General features: G+C 33.1%; 1 protein-coding gene across 1 annotated transcript in view; it reads right to left on the reverse strand.

Annotated features, from left to right (window-relative positions):
• The window catches only part of ADAM18 (ADAM metallopeptidase domain 18), a 271,792-nt gene that overhangs the window by 103,100 nt on the left and 147,499 nt on the right, over positions 1-21,193 (reverse strand). Inside the window, exons 25-27 of the mRNA XM_041751041.1 lie at positions 15,548-15,613; positions 6,410-6,576; positions 5,397-5,478 (exon numbers count right to left, since the gene is read on the reverse strand). Of these exons, the coding sequence (XP_041606975.1) occupies positions 5,397-5,478; positions 6,410-6,576; positions 15,548-15,613 (315 nt within the window). The remainder of the gene's footprint in view (positions 1-5,396; positions 5,479-6,409; positions 6,577-15,547; positions 15,614-21,193) is intronic.

The raw sequence follows: 21,193 nt of genomic DNA on the forward strand, positions 1-21,193 counted from the left end.
TCAAGGCAGAATAAATAAATAAATAAAATATAGTTTGACAAGTAAACTTTCTAATACGTGGCACATAAATATGAAATAACACATTTTAAACAATTTCTGGTAAAGATAAAGTGCCTATATATGTTTATATAAATATATATATATATACATACACACATATATAAGTATATTATATATTTATCTATTCTCTCTATACTGTAATTTATCTAGGTATCATCACCCATAAAGTCTGCTCTTTCCATGTCTATTCAACATAATGTTGGAAGGACTAGCCAATGCAGTAAGATGATAAAAAGAAATAAAAGACACACATATTAGAAAAGAAAAAGTGTCCTTATTTGCAGAAGACATGATTATCTTTGTAGAAAATTCAAGTGATATTATAAATAAAAACCCATACCACTAAAATGTAAGTAGAAAGGAGGCAGGATATTGAAAACACAATTCCATTTACAATTTTTTCTAAGTTAAATATTTAGGTATATGTATCAGTGTTCTGGGTATTCCATAACAAAGTACACATGGTTTAAACATCAGTAAATTTTTTCTCATAATTTTGGAGGGTAAAAATTCAAGATCAAGATGTTAGGAAAGTTTTCATTTTTTTTTCCTAAGGCCTTTCTCCTTGGCTTGTAGATGGCCATCTTCTCATGTTTTCATACAGTCTGTTCTCAATGTGTATCTATGCCCCAATCTCTTTTCATAAGAACACGAGTCATATTGGATTAGGGTCCTCTAAATGACCTAATTTTACATTACTTATGTCTTTAAAGGCCTTCTCGGGAATTCCTGGGTGGCTCAGCGGTTTAGCACCTGCCTTCGGTCCAGGGTGTGATCCTGGAGTCCTGGGATCAAGTCCCACATCGGGCTCCCTGCATGGAGCCTGCTTCTCCCTCTGCCTGTGTCTCTGCCAGTCTCTCTCTCTCTTTCTCTGTCTCTCATGAATAAATAAATAAAATCTTTATAAAAAAAAAAAGGCCTTCTCTCCAAATATAGTCACATTCTGAGGTACTGGGGTGGTATTTCAACATGTTAATTTGGGGAAGATACAATTCAGCCTATAAGGGTATATATAAATTAAACAAATAAGTAACGATACTGAGTTTTGATAGAGATTGCCCTGAATCTGTAGATTACTTGGGGATAATATAGACATTTAGCGATATTAATTCTTTCAATTAATGAAAATGGGATGTCTTTCCATTTAGCTGTATCTTCTTTCATTCCTCTCATCAATGTTTTATAATTTTCATTATGCAAATCTTTCACCTCTTTGATTAAGTATATTCCTAAATATTTCATCTTTTTGATGCTATTGTGAATTGGATTGTTTTACTAATCCCCTTTTTTCAGACAGTTTATGTTATAAAACAAATAAGTTTTGGAAGTTGATTTTATTTCTGCAACTTTACTAAATTTATTATTTCTAAGTGTTCTTTTGTTGTTGGATGTATAGGGTTTTCTACATATATGATCATGTCATCGCCAAACAGAGATAATTTTACATTTTCTTTTCCAATTTTGATGTTTTTTCTTTCTTTCTCTTTCTTTCTTTCTTTCTTTCTTTCTTTTCTTTCTTTCTTTCTTTTTCTTCTTTCTTTCTTTCTTTCTTTCTTCTTTCCTTTCTTTCTTTCTTTCTTTCTTTCTTTCTCCTTCCTTCCTTCCTTCTTTTTTCTTTCTTTCTTTCTTTCTTTCTTTCTTTCTTTCTTTTTCTTTCTTTCTTCTTTCTTTCTTTCTTTCTTTCTTTCTTTCTTTCTTTCTTCTTTCTTTCTCTTTCTTTCTTTCTTTCTTTCTTCTTTCATTTTTCCTTTCTCCCTCTTTTCTCCCTCTTTTCTTTTCTTCTTCTTCTGTCTCCTCCCATCCCTATCACCCATCCTACTTCTTGTCTAATTGCTAAGGCTAGAACTTCCAGTAATATATTAAATAGAAGTGGTGAGAATGGGTATCCTTGCCTTGTGCCAGATCCGAGATGGAAAGCTTTCCCTCATTATTTATGATGAGTTCCAGGTTCTTCACATCTGACTGTCATTCTGTTGAGGCAATTTCCTTTTACATCAAATTTGTTGAGAGTTTTTATCATGAATCGATGTTGAACTTAGTCAAATGCTTTTTCTACTTCTATTAAAATGATTGTGTATTTTTTCCTCTTTCATTTTGTTTATGTGTTGTATCATATTGATTGCTTTCCATATCCAACATATGTTGTATCCAGGGGATAAATTTCACTTGGTCATAATATATCTTTTTAATGTGATAAACTATGTTGAATTTTGTTTGCTACTATTTTGTTGAAGATTTCATCTATATTTTTGTTTGTTTTACATTTAAAAGAAAAATTATTGAAGTATAATTGACATACAAAATGCTATATTTAATGCATATACTTGGCGAGCTTGTAGATAAGTATACACCCATGACACCGTCACCACACTCAATGCCATGGACATATGCATATCCTTCAAAAATTTCCTTCTGTCCTCTATTTTAAATGGGACTATTCTTTTTTTTAAATTTTTTTTCAATTTTTATTTATTTATGATAGTCACACACAGAGAGAGAGAAAGAGAGGCAGAGACAGAGGCAGAGGGAGAAGCAGGCTCCATGCACCGGGAACCCGATGTGGGATTCGATCCCGGGTCTCCAGGATCACGCCCCGGGCCAAAGGCAGGCGCCAAACCGCTGCGCCACCCAGGGATCCCCTGTCCTCTATTTAAAAAAAAAAAATTGAGACAAGAATACAACCCAATAGCAAATTTTTAAGTATGTGATACAGTATTGTTAACTCTACACAAAAAGAAAAAGAGACCTGAGTGTACTTTTCAGAAGACACAAGAGAATGTTCCATGTATACATAATTCTTTTTAACATTTTTATTTAAATTTAATTTAGTTAGGCAGGAAACCACAAATGTTGGAGAGGATGTGGAGAAAAGGGAAGCCTCTTACACTGTTGGTGGGAATGTGAAATGGTGCAGCCACTCTGGAAAACTGTGTGGAGGTTCCTCAAAGAGTTAAAAATAGACCTGCCCTGACCCAGCAATTGCACTGTTGGGGATTTACCCCAAAGATTCAGATGCAATGAAATGCCAGGACACCTGCACCCCAATGTTTTTAGCAGCAATGTCCACAATAGCCAAACTGTGGAAGGAGCCTCGGTGGCCATCGAAAGATGAATGGATAAAGAAGATGTGGTTTATGTATACAATGGAATATTACTCAGCCATTAGAAACGACAAATACCCACCATTTGCTTCAACGTGGATGGAACTGGAGGGTATTATGCTGAGTGAAGTAAGTCAATCCAAGGACAAACATTGTATGTTCTCATTCATTTGGGGAATATAAATAATAGTGAAAGGAAATATAAGGGAAGGAGAAGAAATGTGTGGAAAATATCAGAAAGAGAGACAAAACATAAAGACTCCTAACTCTGGGAAACGAACTAGGGGTGGTGGATGGGAGGAGGGAGGGGGGTGGGGGTGAATGGGTGACGGGCACTGAGGGGGCACTTGACGGGATGGCACTGGGTGTTATTCTGTATGTTGGTAAATTGAACACCAATAAAAATAAATTTATTATAAAAAATTAAAGATAACTTCCCTTGAAAAAAATTTAAAAAAATAAATTTAATTTAGTTAACATATACTGTATTATTAGTTTTGAGGCTATAATTTAGTGATTCATCAGTTGCATATAGCATTCAGTGCTCATTACATCAAGTGCCCTCCTAATGCCCATCACCTAGTTACCCCAACCCCTAACACACCTCCCCTCCAGCAACCCTCAGTTTGTTTCCTATATTTAAGAGTCTCTTATGGTTTGCCTCCCTCTCTGTTTTTATCTTACTTTATTTTTCCTTACTTTCCTCCATGTTTAAGTTTTATTTCTTAAATTCACATATGAGTGAAATCATATGATACTTATTTTTCCTTACTTTCCCCATGTTTAAGTTTTATTTCTTAAATTCCACATATGAGTGAAATCATATGATATTTGTCTTTCTCTGACATATTTCACTTAGCATTATATCTTCTTGTTACATCCATGTAATTGCAAACGGCAAGATTTCATTATTTTGATGGCTAAGTAATATATGTATATTACCTCTTTATCCATTCATCTGAGATGAAATCTGAGCTCTTTCTATATTTTGGCAATTGTGGCTATTGCTGCTATAAACAGTAGGGGGGTGGGGCATGGGCCCTTCAAATCACTATGGCCCTTTAAAACTTGGAGTTTTGGATCTCAACTGGGAGTCCAGTCTTCACTGAAGGTGTTGTGTTTCTCTCTGAAGTCTGACTCAAGAAATTTTATGGGAATATTATTTGGAAATATAGAGTAAGAAATGATTAAACTATTCCTACACATATAAATATGCATAATTTTCACAGACATAATTTTGAGCAAATACATGGCAGATACAAGAATACACAGTATATTATTTCATTTACATTAAGATCAAAAAGAGGCCAAACTAACTAATGGTGATAAGTGTCAGGAAATTGGTTTTCTTTGGTATGAGCAGTAAGTGGAAGGAGAGGTCTTCTTTTTTTTTTTTTTTTTTTTTTTTTTTTAAGGAGAGGTCTTCTGAAGTGTTGAAATATCCTATTTTTTTTATCTCTGTGGTATTCATGTCTATGCATTGACAGTAAAAATTAATTCTATATATTTATGATTTTTGCAGTGTTCTCTATATATCATGTGCTCCAATAAAACTTTTCTCTACAAGGAAATGAAAATGAAAGTGTAAGCCGGGGGGGGAAGGTTTTAGAAATGGAGAAAAATAATTTAGGGGGTGTAGTTTATGCAAGGGCCTGATTTAGTTTTTCAGTGTTAGTCCTATGAAACCATTTGTGTTTATAAGTTAATGTGTATTACTTGATAACATAAAAACCTTAAAAGAAAAAATGGAGATATATGATTCAACATGTATACATTTTAAAAAATTGTTCAAAATAGTTCTGAAACGATGCATTAAATAAGAGCAATGCAGAAAAATGATATATAGTTAATGAATATGTACATTTGTAACAATAGAATAAAGTACACATAAAATGAAGCACAAATTCATGATTTTTGCTATTTCTGGAATTTAGAGTAGACAAGTAGAGGCTTTAACTTTATTGTTTTACATCCTTAGAAAATCTGATATAAATGTTAGTAGTCATTTTGCCTACTTGGTGAAGGAGTGTATTAATGTATATTGCATTTTTGCTTTGTTATAACTTATAATTAAACTTTCTGAGATTAAAATAATTTTGTCCCAACAAAATAATAAATACACATATAGAGAAAGTGACAAGTTACTACTTTTATTATATACTATTTAGCTATATAAAATAATATAAACACAATATAAAGTTTAGAAGATAGTAAAGAAAGAAAGAAATTACATACCATAGCAATATCCACTTTGTAGCTATTATTGCATATCGTGCCAGGAAATGTTGCTCCAAAATATGTAGGATGTTTTCTGTAACTACATCATTATAGTATAGCCTTTTTATTACCATACTTATTCAGAACAATTTACTAGCTTATTTATTAAATTAAATCTCCCATAAAATTTAAAATGATTTTTCAAACCAATTTCTGATCTGGGTAATAATATCTGCTCAAATCATTGAAAACTATAATTCATTTTAGTTTTTAATTAAAGATTTATGTATTTATTTGAGAGAGAGAAAGGTAGGGAAGGGCATAGGGAAAGGAAAAGAATCTCAAGCAAACTCCTCACTGAGTACTCCATCTTACAACGCTGTCTATGATCATGACCTGAGCTGAAACTGAGTTGGGCACAGCAACTAGGCATCCAGGAGTCCCTACAATTCACTTTAAATCCAATTTTCTCTTCCCATCTAACTTCTAGAATGATAAAATTTTACTATTTTGAATTCTCCTCAGTTTCCTTTGTACTGAATGCACTGTTTTGGTTACTAAAATTTAAAACAAAAACCACTTGGTTTTTAATTTGTGGAGTGAGAAGTCTTGCTTATCCTGAATGTAAGCACTTTATGTTATTACCAAAAATATTCTTTTTACTCAAAGAGTAGACATGAAATGTATTAACATTTTATAGGCAATATTAAATGAATAGTGCCAATTTTTACATTATTAAGAAGCTAGAGCTTCTATGTATTCTGTGGTATAGTAAACAAAATTTTATGAAAGGCAAGTCTTTTTACATAAATTATATTCCAAAATATATTTTATATAATTTATTTATGTTGTTTTTATTTTTATTATATTTTCAACTACACTATTGCATCCATGGCAATAACTATGTTTATTTAATGTTTTCAGAGGGATCTACAGAAAGTTGAAGAATATAATAAATAAATGCATTAAGTTATCAAATTAATGAAATTATTTATGTATATCTCTTTTTAAATGTAGAACATTGTGCTTACATAAGTAAGAATGCTATGTCATGGGGCCGTAGGATAAGATAGTCCCGTTTCCATATGAAAAATCTTTGTAATAAATCATCAGCATCCCCGTTGGTAGAAATTTTGTTTTTATCTGACCACAATTCCAAGGAGGACAGCATCACAGTCAATTTGAACTGAGTAAACATCTAAAATAAGATTTATGGCATACTTGTTCAAATAACATTACATCAAGACTACATAAAAACAAAGAGTAAGTTCAGTTTGTTATTTTGGATATTAATAATTGAAGATTTTTAAGTCATTACTTTGTCATTATGGATTAGACATCAGTTTCAGTGATTTTTCATAAAATTATAAATGTAAAATTATTAAAACTTACAGTGTTGACAAGGCCAATAATCTGGATAATTTTCTGTGTTACAGCCATCATTTCTGATCCCATATAATCATACTGAAAAACAATTTTTTAAGTGATTATTTTAAAAATGTGAGTGATAGCAATTTTTTTTATAGCGAATAGATCTTGCTCAAGCCAGGTAGGTAAACCATAGGATTTGTCAAACAATACAAAATAAGCTAACATAAAGAATAACATTTCTGATATAAAAGAAAACAAACAAACCATAGGTTTTAAAAATAGATTCTCAATTGTTAATATTCTCAAGATACTCTCAAACAAAAACAATTGAAATCATCAAGAGGTCCTAAAATAACAAATTCCTCCTTAGTATTATGGGATTTATTCAGCTTGACACAGAGGGAATCATCACAAAAGAATCACAAAACCTCCTATCACATGGTTGATTTTTTTAAAAAATCTAATCAATAAATATTTAAAAATCAAATGCTCAAATATTTCTACAGAACAAAAACCAGAAATAACAATTATTAAAAAATTAAAATTACGTGGCATAAAGGATTTAAAAATGCTGATAAAGAATAAGATGAAATTATGTAAAGGCAAGGAAAAAAGAAATAAGTTGTGCTTTAAACTACTAAATTCTTGGGGATCCCTGGGTGGCACAGCGATTTGGCACCTGCCTTTGGCCCAGGGCGCGATCCTGGAGACCTGGGATCGAATCCCACATCAGGCTCCCGGTGCATGGAGCCTGCTTCTCCCTCTGCCTATGTCTCTGCCTCTCCTTCTCTCTCTCTCTCTCTCTGTGTGACCATCATAAATAATAAAAAAAAAAAATTAAACTACTAAATTCTTGAAAGGGCATGAATTCTTATTTATTTGGGAACTTAATTAACAGGTGCTCTTTGGAGTCATATTTTGGAAAATGCTTAATACTTCTGCTATTGAAATATTGGAATGCTACCAAATCTTAGAAATATGTGTAGCTTCTGTACTCAAAATTACGATAATTATTGAAATGGATTACTTGTTAAAATTGTTGATAATAAAAGTAATGGAAAATTAATTTTATATTTCCATTGGATGAATTTGAAGTTAAAAATATTCTAGTCAAAATATTTTCCTTATAATAGAAAAAGACTGTATTAGACAGGTGTTTATATATGAAATATATTCTTGTAAAACACACAAATAGAAAAAAATTTTATGACACTCTGAGAATACTCAAAATCATCAGAGTAGAAGTATAATTTCATATACCAAATGCCATGACACTTTGGAAGATATCACTAGCTCCAAAGGTTTATTTCACAAGGTAAGAATTCTCAACATATAAGGAAGACATAACGATGCTTAATTAGTAGGAAATAATTCTAGTCTAGAATCATAAGTCTAGAATTGTGATGCCTCCAGCTCTGTTTTTCTTTTTGAAGACTGCTTTGACTATTCGCTTTTTTTTTTTTTTTTTTTTTTTTTTGTGATTCCATACAGATTTTAGGATTGTTTGATCAGACTCTGTGAAAAATGCTGGTAGTATTTTAATAGTGATTGCATTAAATGTATAGATAGCTTTGGGTAGTAGAGAAATTTTAACAGTCTTTGTTCTTCCAATCCATGAACATGGAATGTTTTCCCATTTCTTTGTGTCCTCTTCAAGTTCTTTCAAAAGTGTTCAGAGTACAGATCTTTTACGCCTTTGGTTAGATTTATTCCTAGCTATCTTAAGATCTTTGGTGCAATTGTAAATGGGATTAATTCCTTGATTTCTCTTTCTGCTGTGTCATTGGTGTATAGAAATGCAACAGATTTCTGTATGTTAATTTTGTAGCTTGTGACTTTACCGAATTCTTATCAGTTCCAGCAATTTTTTGATGGAGTCTTTTAGATTTCCTACAAAGAGTATCATGTCATCAGCAAATAGTGAAGTCTGACTTCTTCTTTGATAATTTGGACGCCTTTTATTTTTCTGGTTGCTGAGGCAAAGACGTCCAGCACTATGTTAAAAAAATGGTGACAGGGGACATCTCTGTTTTTGTTCCTGTCCACAGAGGAAAAGCTCTCACCTTTTCCTTCCTCACTGAGGATAATATTACTGTGAGTCTTTAACATGTGGCTCTAATGATGTCAAAGTATATTCTCTCCACCCCTACTTTGTTGAGGGTATTTACCAGAATGGATACTGTACTGTCATGTGTTTTTTCTTCATCTAATGAGAGGATCAGATGGTTCTTATCCTTTATTTTATTAATGTAGTGCATTAAAGTGATTGAATACTGAACAGCGGAGTAAATCCCACTCGATAATGGTGAATAATTCTTTTTTTTTTTTTTAATTTTTATTTATTTATGATAGTCACAGAGAGGGAGAGAGAGAGGCAGAGACACAGGCAGAGGGAGAAGCAGGCTCCATGCACCGGGAGCCTGATGTGGGATTCGATCCCGGGTCTCCAGGATCGCGCCCTGGGCCAAAGACAAGCGCCAAACCGCTGCGCCACCCAGGGATCCCGTGAATAATTCTTTTAATGTACTATTGAACTCAACTTGCTGATATCTTGTTGAGAATTTTTGCATCCATGTTCATTAGGGATATTGGCCTATAATTCTCCTTTTTAGTGGGATCTTTGGAATCAAGTAATGCAGCTTTGTAGGATGAGTTTGGAAATTTTTACTCCCATTTCTATCTTTTTTTGAACAGTTTGAAAATATTAAATATTAACTCTTCTTTAAATATTTGGTGTAATTTTTGGGGGAAACCATATGGCCCTGGAATTTTGTATGTTGGAGATATTTTTATTACTGATTCATTTCTTTGAGGGTTATAGGTCTGTTTAAATTTTCTCTTTCTTCCTGTTTCAGCTTTGGTATTTTATATATTTATAGGAATATATCTATTTCATCTCAATTTTGCAAATTTTTGGCAAATCTTTTCATAATATTCTCTTAGGATTGTATTTCTGCAGTGTTGGTTATGATCTTTCCTGTTTCATTCATGATTTTATTAATTTGGGTCCTTTATCTTTCCTTTTTGATAAGTTGGCTAGGGGCTTATGAATTTTATTAATTCTTCCAAAGAATAAGCTCCTAGATTCACTGATCTGTTTTGTTTGTTTTGTATATCATTGATTTCTGCCCTAATCTTTATTATTTCCCTTCTACTGACTTTCTTTTTCATGCTCCTCTAAGCATGAAATTTTATAGCTCCTCTGTAAAATTAATTGTATATTTGAGACTGTTCTTACTTTTTGTAGAAGCTCTGCATTGCTATATACTTTCCTTTTTTTACTGTTTTTTCTGCATACCAAAAGTTTTGGACTGTCATATTTTCGTTTTCATTTGCTTCCATGTATTCCTTTATTTCTTCTTTAATTTCATGGTTAACCCATTCATTCTCTAGGGGGATGTTCTTTAGTCTCTATGTATTTGTGGTCTTTCCCATTTTTTTTCCTTGTGATTGACTTCAAGTTTCATAGCGTTGTGGTCTGAAAATATGCATGGTATGATCTCAGTCTTTTTGTACTGGTTGAAACCTGATTTGTGATCCAGTATGTGAACTATTCTGGAGAATGTTCCACGTGCCCTTGAGAAGAATGTGTACTCTGGTGTTTTAGGATGAAATGTTCTGAATATATCTGTTAAATCCGTCTAGTTCAGTGTGTTATTCAAAGCATTGTTTTCTTGTTGATTTTCTACTTGGATGATTTGTCTGTAAGGTGTTAAAGTTCCCAACTATTATGGTAGTATTATCAATGACTTTCTTTATGTTTGTCACTAATTGATTTATATATTTGGGTACTCCCAAGTTGGCATAAATATTTACAGTTGTTAACTGTTCTTTTTTGGTTAGAGCCCTTTAATATGATATACTGCCTTTCTTCATCTTTCATCTTTTGCTACTGTATTTGATTTAAATCTATTTTGTGTGATAAAAGAATGGATACGGGGATCCCTGGGTGGCTCAGCAGTTTGGCGCCTGCCTTTGGCCCAGGGCGCGATCCCCAAGTCCCCAGATCGAGTCCCGCCTCAGGCTCCTAGCATGGAGCCTGCTTCTCCCTCTGCCTGTGTCTCTGCCTCTCTCTCTCTCTCTCTCTCTCTGTATATCATGAATAAATAAATAAAACCTTAAAAAAAAATAATGTATACTCTGGCTTTCTTTTGATGTCTTTTAGCATGATAAATGGTTCTCCATCCCTTAGCAGGTCTCTCAGTCTGTAGATGTCTTTAGATTTAAAATGAGTCTCTTACAGGCAGCAAATAGATTTTTTAATCCATTCTGATGCCTTAAGTCCTTTTATTGGATATTTACATCCAGAGTGATTATTGATATGTATGAATTTAGTGACATTTTATTACTTTTAAGTTGTTTCTCAAGATTTTCTCTGTTCCTTTCTAGTCTTTATTGCTTTTGGTCTTGTTTTCCCACTCAAAAAGTCTCCTTTATTATTTCTTTCAGAGTCCATTTAGTGGTCACAAACTTCTTTAATTTTTGGTTGTCTGGGAAGCTTCTTTTTTTCTTGCTCTGGGAAACTCTTGATCTCTTCTTCTGTTCTGAGTGAAAGTTTAACTGGATAGAGTACCCCCGGCTGCATATTTTTCCCATTCATCACATTGAATATATCATGCCACTCTCTTCTGGCTTGCCAAGATTCTGTTGATTAAATCTGCTGCTAACCTGATTTGTCTTTCCTTGTAATTTAAAGATTATTTTCTTTTGCTCCTCTCAGTATGTTTTCTTTAACCCTGTATTTTGTAAATTTTACTACAATTTGTCTTGGTGTTGGCTGGCTTTTGTTGATTTTGATGGGTGTTCTCTGTGCATTCTAGATTTGGATGTTTGTTTCCTTCCTAGATGACATAAGTTTTCAGTTAGAATTTGCTCAAAAAACCTTTTGCTCTCTTTCCCTCTCTTCTTCCAGGACACCTATGATATGAATGTTATTATGCTTTACGGATTCACTGAGATTCCTAAATCTACATTTATGATCCAATATTTTTCTTTCTCTCTTCTTTTCAGCTTCATTATTTTCCCATAATTTTATCTTCTATATCACTTAATTTCTCTGATTTTCCATTTTTGTGGTCATTACATTCGTTGATTTTGCATCATGGTTATAGCATTTTTTATTTTTGTCTGACGAGTTTTTAGGTCTTTTATCTCTGCTTTAAGGGACTCTGTTGTATTCTATGATTTTCTCAAGCCCAGCTTATATCCTTATAATTGCTGTTTTAAATATCAGTTCAGACATATTACTTATAGCTGTTTCAATTATATCCCTGGTCATAACTTTTTCTTTCGGGATGAATTCATCCATTTTGGCATTTTGCCTTGGTCTCTGTGTTAGGAAAGCCTGCTATGTTTCCTGCTCCTGAGAGTAATGGCTATATTAAGAAAATGTCATATATTGCCCAAGGCCTAGCATTTCAGGAAGTGTTTCTGGTGCACTCTGCTGTTGTGTTTTGGCTGGTCTTCCCCTCAAGTCAATCCTCTGTAGAGTTTGACGTTGCCTACAGTGGGAGTGTTTAGACCTTGTCTAGTTTGTGATAAGTTTTAACTAGGCGTGTTTTGATCTGCTTGTTAAAAGAGGCTAGATTGAATTTCCACTAGAACTAAAGTTTTGCAGCAATCTATGGTCAGTAGACTAGGTACATGAGAGGAGGTTATGTTTTTCTGGGGGAGGGGCCTGCTTCTGCTCCAGCTCTTAGGTACACATCCCCTATAAAAAGCATTGCAGAGATCAGAGGGGCAGGGTTTACTGTAAGCAGCTCCAGCCTGTACTGTGGGCAGTATGCTGGTCACTCATGTCCATCTGTGCTGATGGGCTGGAAGTAAAAATGGCATCAGCCTGCTCTCTTACCCCAGAGAGGGGAGTTTACACCTGTCATTATTCTGGAAACCTTCCCAGAAGAGTAAACAATCTCCCCCCATGAGTCCCAGGGATCCCTCAGATCCCTCCCTTCATCCTTTGTCCAAGCCATCTACTCACCTAGTTGCACAGCACTCCTGTCTTTTATCTCAGGCATGTCGGCTGGGTTTCAAAACTTCAAATTTTAGGGAAATAATGCAGTGCAGACCCACATCAATCCTCTATGGGAGAGGGTCTTCTCATACTGTGGCTGGCTTGTCCCAGATGGGCAGTTAAACGAATGTGTAGGGGCTTGAGGTTTATGGTAAAGTGCAGCAAAAAGCCAGTGTACAGGTTAGCTGCCCTCAACAGGTGTCTCTGTGCCTATGCTAATGAACAGAGCAGTCAATGGTGCCCAGTTTCTTTTGTCCTGTGGGAAGAAGTGTCACCTCTCCCAAAGGCACTTCAAGAAGAGGAACTGTCTCTCCTAGCACAACTCAGAGGATCCTCAGACCACATTGTCAGCTCCTGGGCTTCTGCCCTCCTATTACACAGGAGCACTGTTACGCCTTCCAATCTCCATCCCAGCAATGGCATGAACAAAACTTCAGACTTTGAGAAATACTGCTTATAAATACTTGCAACAATCAGCCCCTCTAATTTTCTCAGTCAATGGTTTTAGGGAAATGTTTTTCTTTGCAATCCCCTGCACACTGATTTCCCCCCCTAACTCTTCTTTCTGTGATTAGTGCTCCCTCCCCTCTGTAGCATTCAAGATTCTTTTCTCCTTCAAATCATGTCTTCACATTTCCTACCTTCCATAATGTGACCTCTTATCCCTCTAGTTGGGCAGTTTGTTCTTAACTCTGCAGTAATTTTTTTTAATGTTGATAGATTTAAAAATACTGTTTACCAAAAATAACATAAATTTGAAAATATATAATCATATCACCATCAAAATGGAATATGTAATAAAACTTTCCAAAAAATGAATCACCAGGCTGAGACGACTAGAAGAGTGAATTCTTACAGACATTTAGAGAAGAAATTAAAACATTCATACACAATATCTTCCAGGATATTGAAAAAAAATCTTCCAGGATATAAAAAAAGGGTAAAAACATGCTAATTCATCTTATGAAACCAGCATTATCTTAACAACAGCTTAACAAGAAAACATCAAATTTTTGGCATTTTTAATGCCAAAAATATAGTCTCAATGTAATATTGAGAAAGTATGGGGTAAAATCAGATTGAGGTACATTCAGCAAGGTAACTGGAAAGTATTCTCTAATACAAGAAAGGTATCAGGAAAGACAGGAAAGGTTCCAAGGTACAGGAAACACAAAGAAAAATCATAATACTATTAGATACTAGGGGAGAATAGAGACCCACCCAATGGAGGGTAGTATCCTGGATTGAAGGTTAGACAAGAAAAACAACATTTGTGGAGAAACTGTCAAAATTCAAACAAAATCTATAGAATAGTAAAGAGTTTTATAAGAATGTTACTTTGCATCTTTGATGATTTCATTATAAAACTAAAGAGCAAAAAAAGACCACTGATAATGGTGAACAACAGAAATGGTGATATCACAACTTTACCAATTTTTTAAAGATAAAAAGAAGGTATTTTGAATTATTGTATTTCAATAATTTGAAAACTTAAATTATATGAAAAAATTCTTTGAAAACTTAACTTACAAAAAGTGAGACAAAAATAAAGCAATCTGAACTGCTTTACATATGTCAAAGCAATTTAAATCAGTACTTACAAATATCCTTTAAGAAAACTTAATATCTATATGGCTTCAGATGTGAATTCTTCCAAATTTGCATGGAAGAGATAAAACTCATAATGTATAAACTCTTGAACAAAACATAGCAATTCATTTTATGAGGCCCGCATAAGCTTAATACAATGAAACAAAACACTATAAAGAAAGAATTTTGCATATTTATTTCCTAAACTCCAAATTCCTAAATAGAATATTAAATTTTAAAATTCATGATTTGTAAAATATGATGATTAAGTAGGATACAAAATAGCTCCTACTCTCTAAGGTAGGGAGGAAGTTAGGAATATAAACAATACATTCATATGTATTAGAGAGCCAACATAAGACAATAAAGCAAGAAAAGGAAATACAAGTAAAGAAGTAAAAAAATACAAAAGTTAGAAGAGAAAATAAAAAAATTATAAAAGAGAAATTAAAAGTATCATTATTCACAGGGAAAATTGTGTACATAGAATATACAAAGTAATCTAAAAAAGATTCATAAGAGTTAGCAATTAAATTAGGCATGATCACAGAATACAAGATGAATTCATACATATCAATGGCATTTTTCATAAACTATCAAGAAAAACTGAAATGTTAAAGTAAAAACAAAAACAAAAACACAGGGGATCCCTGGGTGGCGCAGCGGTTTGGCGCCTGCCTTTGGCCCAGGGCGCGATCCTGGAGACCCGGGATCGAATCCCACATCAGGCTCCCGGTGCATGGAGCCTGCTTCTCCCTCCGCCTGTGTCTCTGCCTCTCTCTCTCTCTCTGTGACTATCATAAATAAATTAAAAAAATTAAAAAAAAATTTAAAAAAACAAAAAAAAAACAAAAACACACAATGTATTAACTATAGACCAAGAGTATATAACAATAAAACTAGTGAAGATGTTCCAGACAACAGAATACTGGTGAAAGAAATTAACAAAAAACGTAAAGGTGTATGTGTATTGGATTGGAAAACTCAAAACTGTTAAGATGACAATTCTCCCAAAGGTGATATAAGTTTGAGCTTTTAGTCATAAGTAAGTAACAACTAAAATATCTTTACTTGAAAGTAATTTAAAAATTACATTATGTTTTTGAAATTAAGAAAAAATATTTCTTATTTAGAAAGAGAAAAAGAGAGAAAGAGGAAATGAGAGTGGGAAAAAGGAAGGACAAATTTGACTTACCAAACCTTTTTCCACTGTAATATGAATTTCTAGGTATTGAGGTAATAGTTCTGAAAGAGTTGGTTCCTGAGTGGGGGGAGGAGGGGAAGGATTTATCAAATGTTAACATGTATTGAATCTGTTAAAACTTCATGAGGACTTAAATATAAAAATTAATTATAAATCAATATTTCATTTGAAAACATAGTCTAAGCTTAAAAGAGTACCAGTGAACTTGTTGGAGTAATGTAAGAGCTTAGGTACTCTCTATTAATTCTAGATGAAAAATAAAGTGAATATAACAATATACATTCTGTTGTCTTCATCTCATGACAAACCTACATCACCAGTTCATATTTCAAAATTCTTCACATGTCCTCCTAAAGATTATGGCAACATCAATCATAGTGCATTGGAAATCTTTAATTTTATTCAGCAGAAAAATATAAGAAATATTTGAGAATTCATAGTCTACACAGAAACTTGGATAAATAGTGAACCTTGTACTATTAACCATGTGAGTACATAGGAAAGAACAAAGTGTACAATATCAAAAATAATTCTTTAGTCTTACAGTATGGTCTATATGTCCTATTTGGTATGATGTAATAATTCTTGATTGTGCCCAGTCAGCTATATATCTCAATTTATTATATCATCACTTAGCACTTTAATGGTAATTTTTAAATTAGCTGCATTTCTAATACATTGAAATTCCATTTTACATAAAGAAATTTCAAAAAAGGGCAGCCCCGGTGGTGCAGCGGTTTAGCGCCACCTGCAGCCCGGGGTGTGATCCTGGAGACCCGGGATCGAGTCCCACATCGGGCTCCCTGCATGGAGCCTGCTTCTCCATCTGCCTGTGTCTCTGCCTCTCTCTTCGCTCTCTCTGAATGAATAAATAAAACTTAAAAAAAAAAAGAAACTTCAAAAAATTTCTATATTTCTTCCTTGATCGAAGTATATACTGGTTTTTAAATACAAGAGTTGGAAGGTAAAACAATTATCATAAAATAGCTTATGTTAAATGAACAAGCAAACTAACTGGACTTAATGGATACAGCCTATATTTAAATAAGTTTGTTTATATTCCTATAGGGAAGTAAAGTATTCCGTACCCTATTACTTATTTTTATTATTATCTATCTGTCTGATTACATGCATTATGCAATTTTGTAGGAATGGAAGTGCTCTTAACTTTTATTTTCCTTTATAAAATGCTGAAATATGTAGGCTTGGTCTCCCTAAGACCTCTTTTATTATTTATTTGCAATTTTTCAACACTTTCTAGTCTTATAACAATGGTGATCATATAATTTATTCCTCTAACTAGAATAACATGGAGTGGTAAAAGAGTTCACTGAAAAAACAAACAAACAAATCCTTAAATTATATAATTACTGAAATTGACATATAATTCATTATTTTGTTAGACCTAAAAATATTTCTACTCAAAAGTGAACTACCAAAACAAGATTTTTTATCTGATATACATCTGAGTACATGAAACCAAAACATTTTTAGCTTTTCATTGATTAAAAATAGCATAAACAATTTTTTTTTGAAAAATATTCATTTACTTTAGTTTCTTAGCTATATTTCCCTATAATATGTCTGATATTTTTAGGAAATAATATTTTTCAATATAATCTTAATATTTTCATTACATTGCTTATGATTTTGTGCAAAGTTATATTTTATGTTTTATATACTTGAAATTGTTGGCACTTTCAATCGACTCTTCCCTGAACACCACAATATTTTTTAATTGGAAAAAATATCATCTCTGCCCATGATGAATTCTAAAGAGCAAATTCTAGATGGACTGTATCTCTAATTTGAGCTATGTGTAGGTTAAAAATTAAAATTATATTTCAGGTAAAATATAATTTAATTGTAATTATATTTTACCTGAAATATTATTTAAAGTTATTATTTCTTAGCTTATCCATAATATTCTCATTTGATCATTTTTATGAGATCTAATTTGTCAAATATTTTTATTCTATGTGTATGTGTTCCTTCTTCCAATTGTTTAGAACCTAATAGAAAATTCACATGCTAAGCTGCTCATTTTTTTTCGTTTTGTGTTCAACATTAATTCCAAAGATATTTTGTATTTTTATTACCCTTACTATGCCTTTATAAAAATATAAGTTGGAATGCCTGGTTGGCTCAGTGGTTGAGCATCTGCCTTTGGCTCAAGTCATGATCCCCATCTCCTGGGATGCAGTTTCAGTTTCCCAAGTGGCTCACTGCAGGGAGCCTGCTTATCCTTTTGTCTTTGTCTCTGCCTCTCTCTGTGTGTCTCTCATGAATAAATAAATAAATAAGTTAATGTTAACAACCATGACTTCTACACTGCAACTTGATTGAATATAAATTATGTTTGCACACACAATCAATTTCAAGTATGTTTCTGCACAGGTTTTATATTATAATAATGGCATTGTTTTTACCTTTTTTCTTCCTTTCAAATTTATATTCTTATTATTAATAAATAAATATATCTTTAATACTTAAATTTTAAAATGAATTTAAATAGTATTCACCATAATGTCAGATAAATTATCTTCAATAAGATAAACTTCAAAACTCATTAACTCACTAGATTTTTTCTTTATTTTTAATTTTTATTTATATTTTAAAAGTAATTTTTGAATCACAGAAAATTGCAAAAACACATCAGGAATCTCGTGTACAATTAATCTGGTTTCCCCCATTGATTGCATCTTACAAAACTGTAGTATATTATCAAAGCAAGGAAAATGGACTTTGTACAATGTATGTGTGTATATTTCTATGTTATTCTGTAGTGAATACATTTATGTAAACGTCATTGCAATCAAGACACACATACATTCTATCACTGCAAAAAATTCTTTTCATATCTCTTTAAAATTGCACGTACTTCCAACCTCCCCATTATTCCTGTGGCAACCACTTATCTTTTCTCCATTTCTATATATTGTCATTTTTTTAAATGTTACATAAATGGAATTATATTTTACATGACCTTCTGACATTTGCTTATTTTTTTTTTCATATTGCCCTTGAAGTCCATTCAAGTAGTGTGTGTGGTAATTTCTTCCTTGTTGTTGATGTGTGGTACTCTATGGTATAAATATATGTTTCCTTAACTATTCACCTATTGAAAGCTATTTTAGTTGTTTTCAATTTTTAGTTACTACTGATGAAGTTTGAGACATTCATCTATAAGGTTTGTATGTACTTAACCTGCCTGGCTACCTGCCCAGATGCTTGATTGGTGGGTTCTACGATAAGGGTAGATTTAGTATTTTTAAAAATATTTTTTCAGTGGCAGGGCCATTTTCATTCCACCAATAATGCATGAGAGATCTAATTTTTCGGCATCTTTGTCAGCATTTGATATTGTCACTATATTTTTATTTTAGCTTCTCTGATACATGCATAATAATATTTCTAGATAGTATTAATTTGTATTTTCCTAAAGGTCATGATTGTGTACATCTTTTTATGTATTTTGTTTTGTTGCCATCTCCATATTCTTTTCAGTGAAATGCTTCTTTGGGTTTTGATTTTTTTATTTTGTTTGCTTTGTCAGTTGTCATTAACAATCTGTTTCATAGCACAGTCTTGATTATTAGAGCTATATACTACATCTTAAAATCAAGTACAGCGGTTCTTCTTTATTATTCTTTTCAAAGTTACTTTAACTTTTTTAGTTTCTTGGACTTTCCATATACTTTTGAGACCAAGTTTATATTTAGCTCTAAAAATTCTTGCTAGGATTTTGGAGGAATTGTTAAACCTATGCATTGATTTAGAGGCAAATTGAATATTTATTATGTTGAGTCTTCCAGTCTGTGAACATGGTATGTCTCTTCATTTATTGATGTCTTCTTTGATTTATTACATTAGTATTTTGTGTTTTTCAATATTTAAAACTTGTATTTGTTGTGGTATATACCTACTTGCAAAGTCTGTGCCCCTTAAAATTCATATGTTGAAACACTCTTTTTTTTTTTTTTACATTTTTATTTATTTATGATAGTTACAGAGAGAGAGAGAGAGGCAGAGACACAGGCAGAGGGAGAAACAGGCTCCATGCACCAGGAGCCCGACGTGGGACTCGATCCCGGGTCTCCAGGATCGCGCCCCGGGCCAAAGGCAGGCGCTAAACCGCTGCGCCACCCAGGGATCCCCTGTTGAAATACTCTTAATGTAATTACATTTGGAGGTGGGGCCTTTGGAACATAATTAGGTCATGAGGTTAGAGCCCTGATGAGTGGAATTAGTGTCCTTATAAGAAGGGATCAGAAAGCCAGCTAGATGTCTTTCCACCATATGAGGACACAGCAAGAAGATAGGCCTCTATATAACAGGAAGAGGACGCTCACCAAAAAATCTGAACATGCTCACATTTTGATCTTAGACTTCCAGCCTCCAGAACAGTGAGAAATAAATGTTGTTTAAGCCACCAATCTACAGTAATTTGTTATAGCAGCCTAAACTAAGATACCATTTTATCCTTTTAGTGACTGAAAAAGTTATGTAGTTGGCCTATTGTTTCCACATATTCATTGCTAATATGTTGAAATGGTTGACTTTTATATCTTGATAAGTATTCTGTGACTTTGTTGATTTCATTTAGTTCCATCAGTTATTTTGTATAATTCTCGATGTTTCTAAACAGATAATCATGTCATGGGCACATAAAGGCAGTCTTATGTTTCCTCTTCTGATCTGTATCCTTTAATTACCTTTTCTTGCTTTATTATTCTGCCTAGAAATTCAATGGAGAGAGTATACATCCTTGCCTTATAACAAATCTTAACAGGAATGTATTATTTCTTCATTAAGTATTATATTTGCTATCTACTTTTATAAGATTTATTTTTTATCAGTAGAACAAGTTACAAGTTTCCAACATCACTGAGAATTTACATAGTAAGTGAATTTTGAATTTAATTTTGTCCTATTTTTCTGTATTGAGAAGATTGTGCACCTTCCCCTCCCCCCTTAACCTAGTAATAAGGGAGATTATTTTGGTATATTTTCAAATATTGAACCAGATTTCCATTGCTGGATAAACACTTCCTGATCATGGTGTATAATACTTTTAATAAATTACTCAATTACTTTTGACAGGATTTTATTCAGAATTTTTAAAGATTTTAATTATTCATGAGAGACGCAGAGAGAGGCAGAGACATAGGCAGAGAGAGAAGCAGGCTCCATGAGGAAGCCTGATGTGGGACTCTATCCCAGGACTCCCAGATCTCGCCCTGAGCCAAAGGCAGATGCGCAACTGCTGAGCTACCCAGGCATCCTTTTATTCAGAATTTTTACATCTATATTCCTATGGTCAATGGGTTTGTTTGTTTTGTACTATCTGTATATAGTTCTAGTATCAAAACAATATTGTCCTCACAAAGTTAGTTGTTAAGTGTTCACTCCTCATCATTTTTGCTGGAGAAATTATATAGAATTGGCATTGTATCTTCTTTTTTTTTAAATTTTTTTTAAATTTTTATTTATGATAGTCACAGAGAGAGAGAGAGAGAGGCAGAGACACAGGCAGAGGGAGAAGCAGGCTCCATGCACCGGGAGCCCGATGTGGGATTCGATCCCGGGTCTCCAGGATCGCGCCCTGGGCCAAAGGCAGGCGCCAAACCGCTGCGC

This window comes from Vulpes lagopus, chromosome 4, assembly GCF_018345385.1.
Source record: "Vulpes lagopus strain Blue_001 chromosome 4, ASM1834538v1, whole genome shotgun sequence".
NCBI lineage: Eukaryota > Metazoa > Chordata > Mammalia > Carnivora > Canidae > Vulpes > Vulpes lagopus.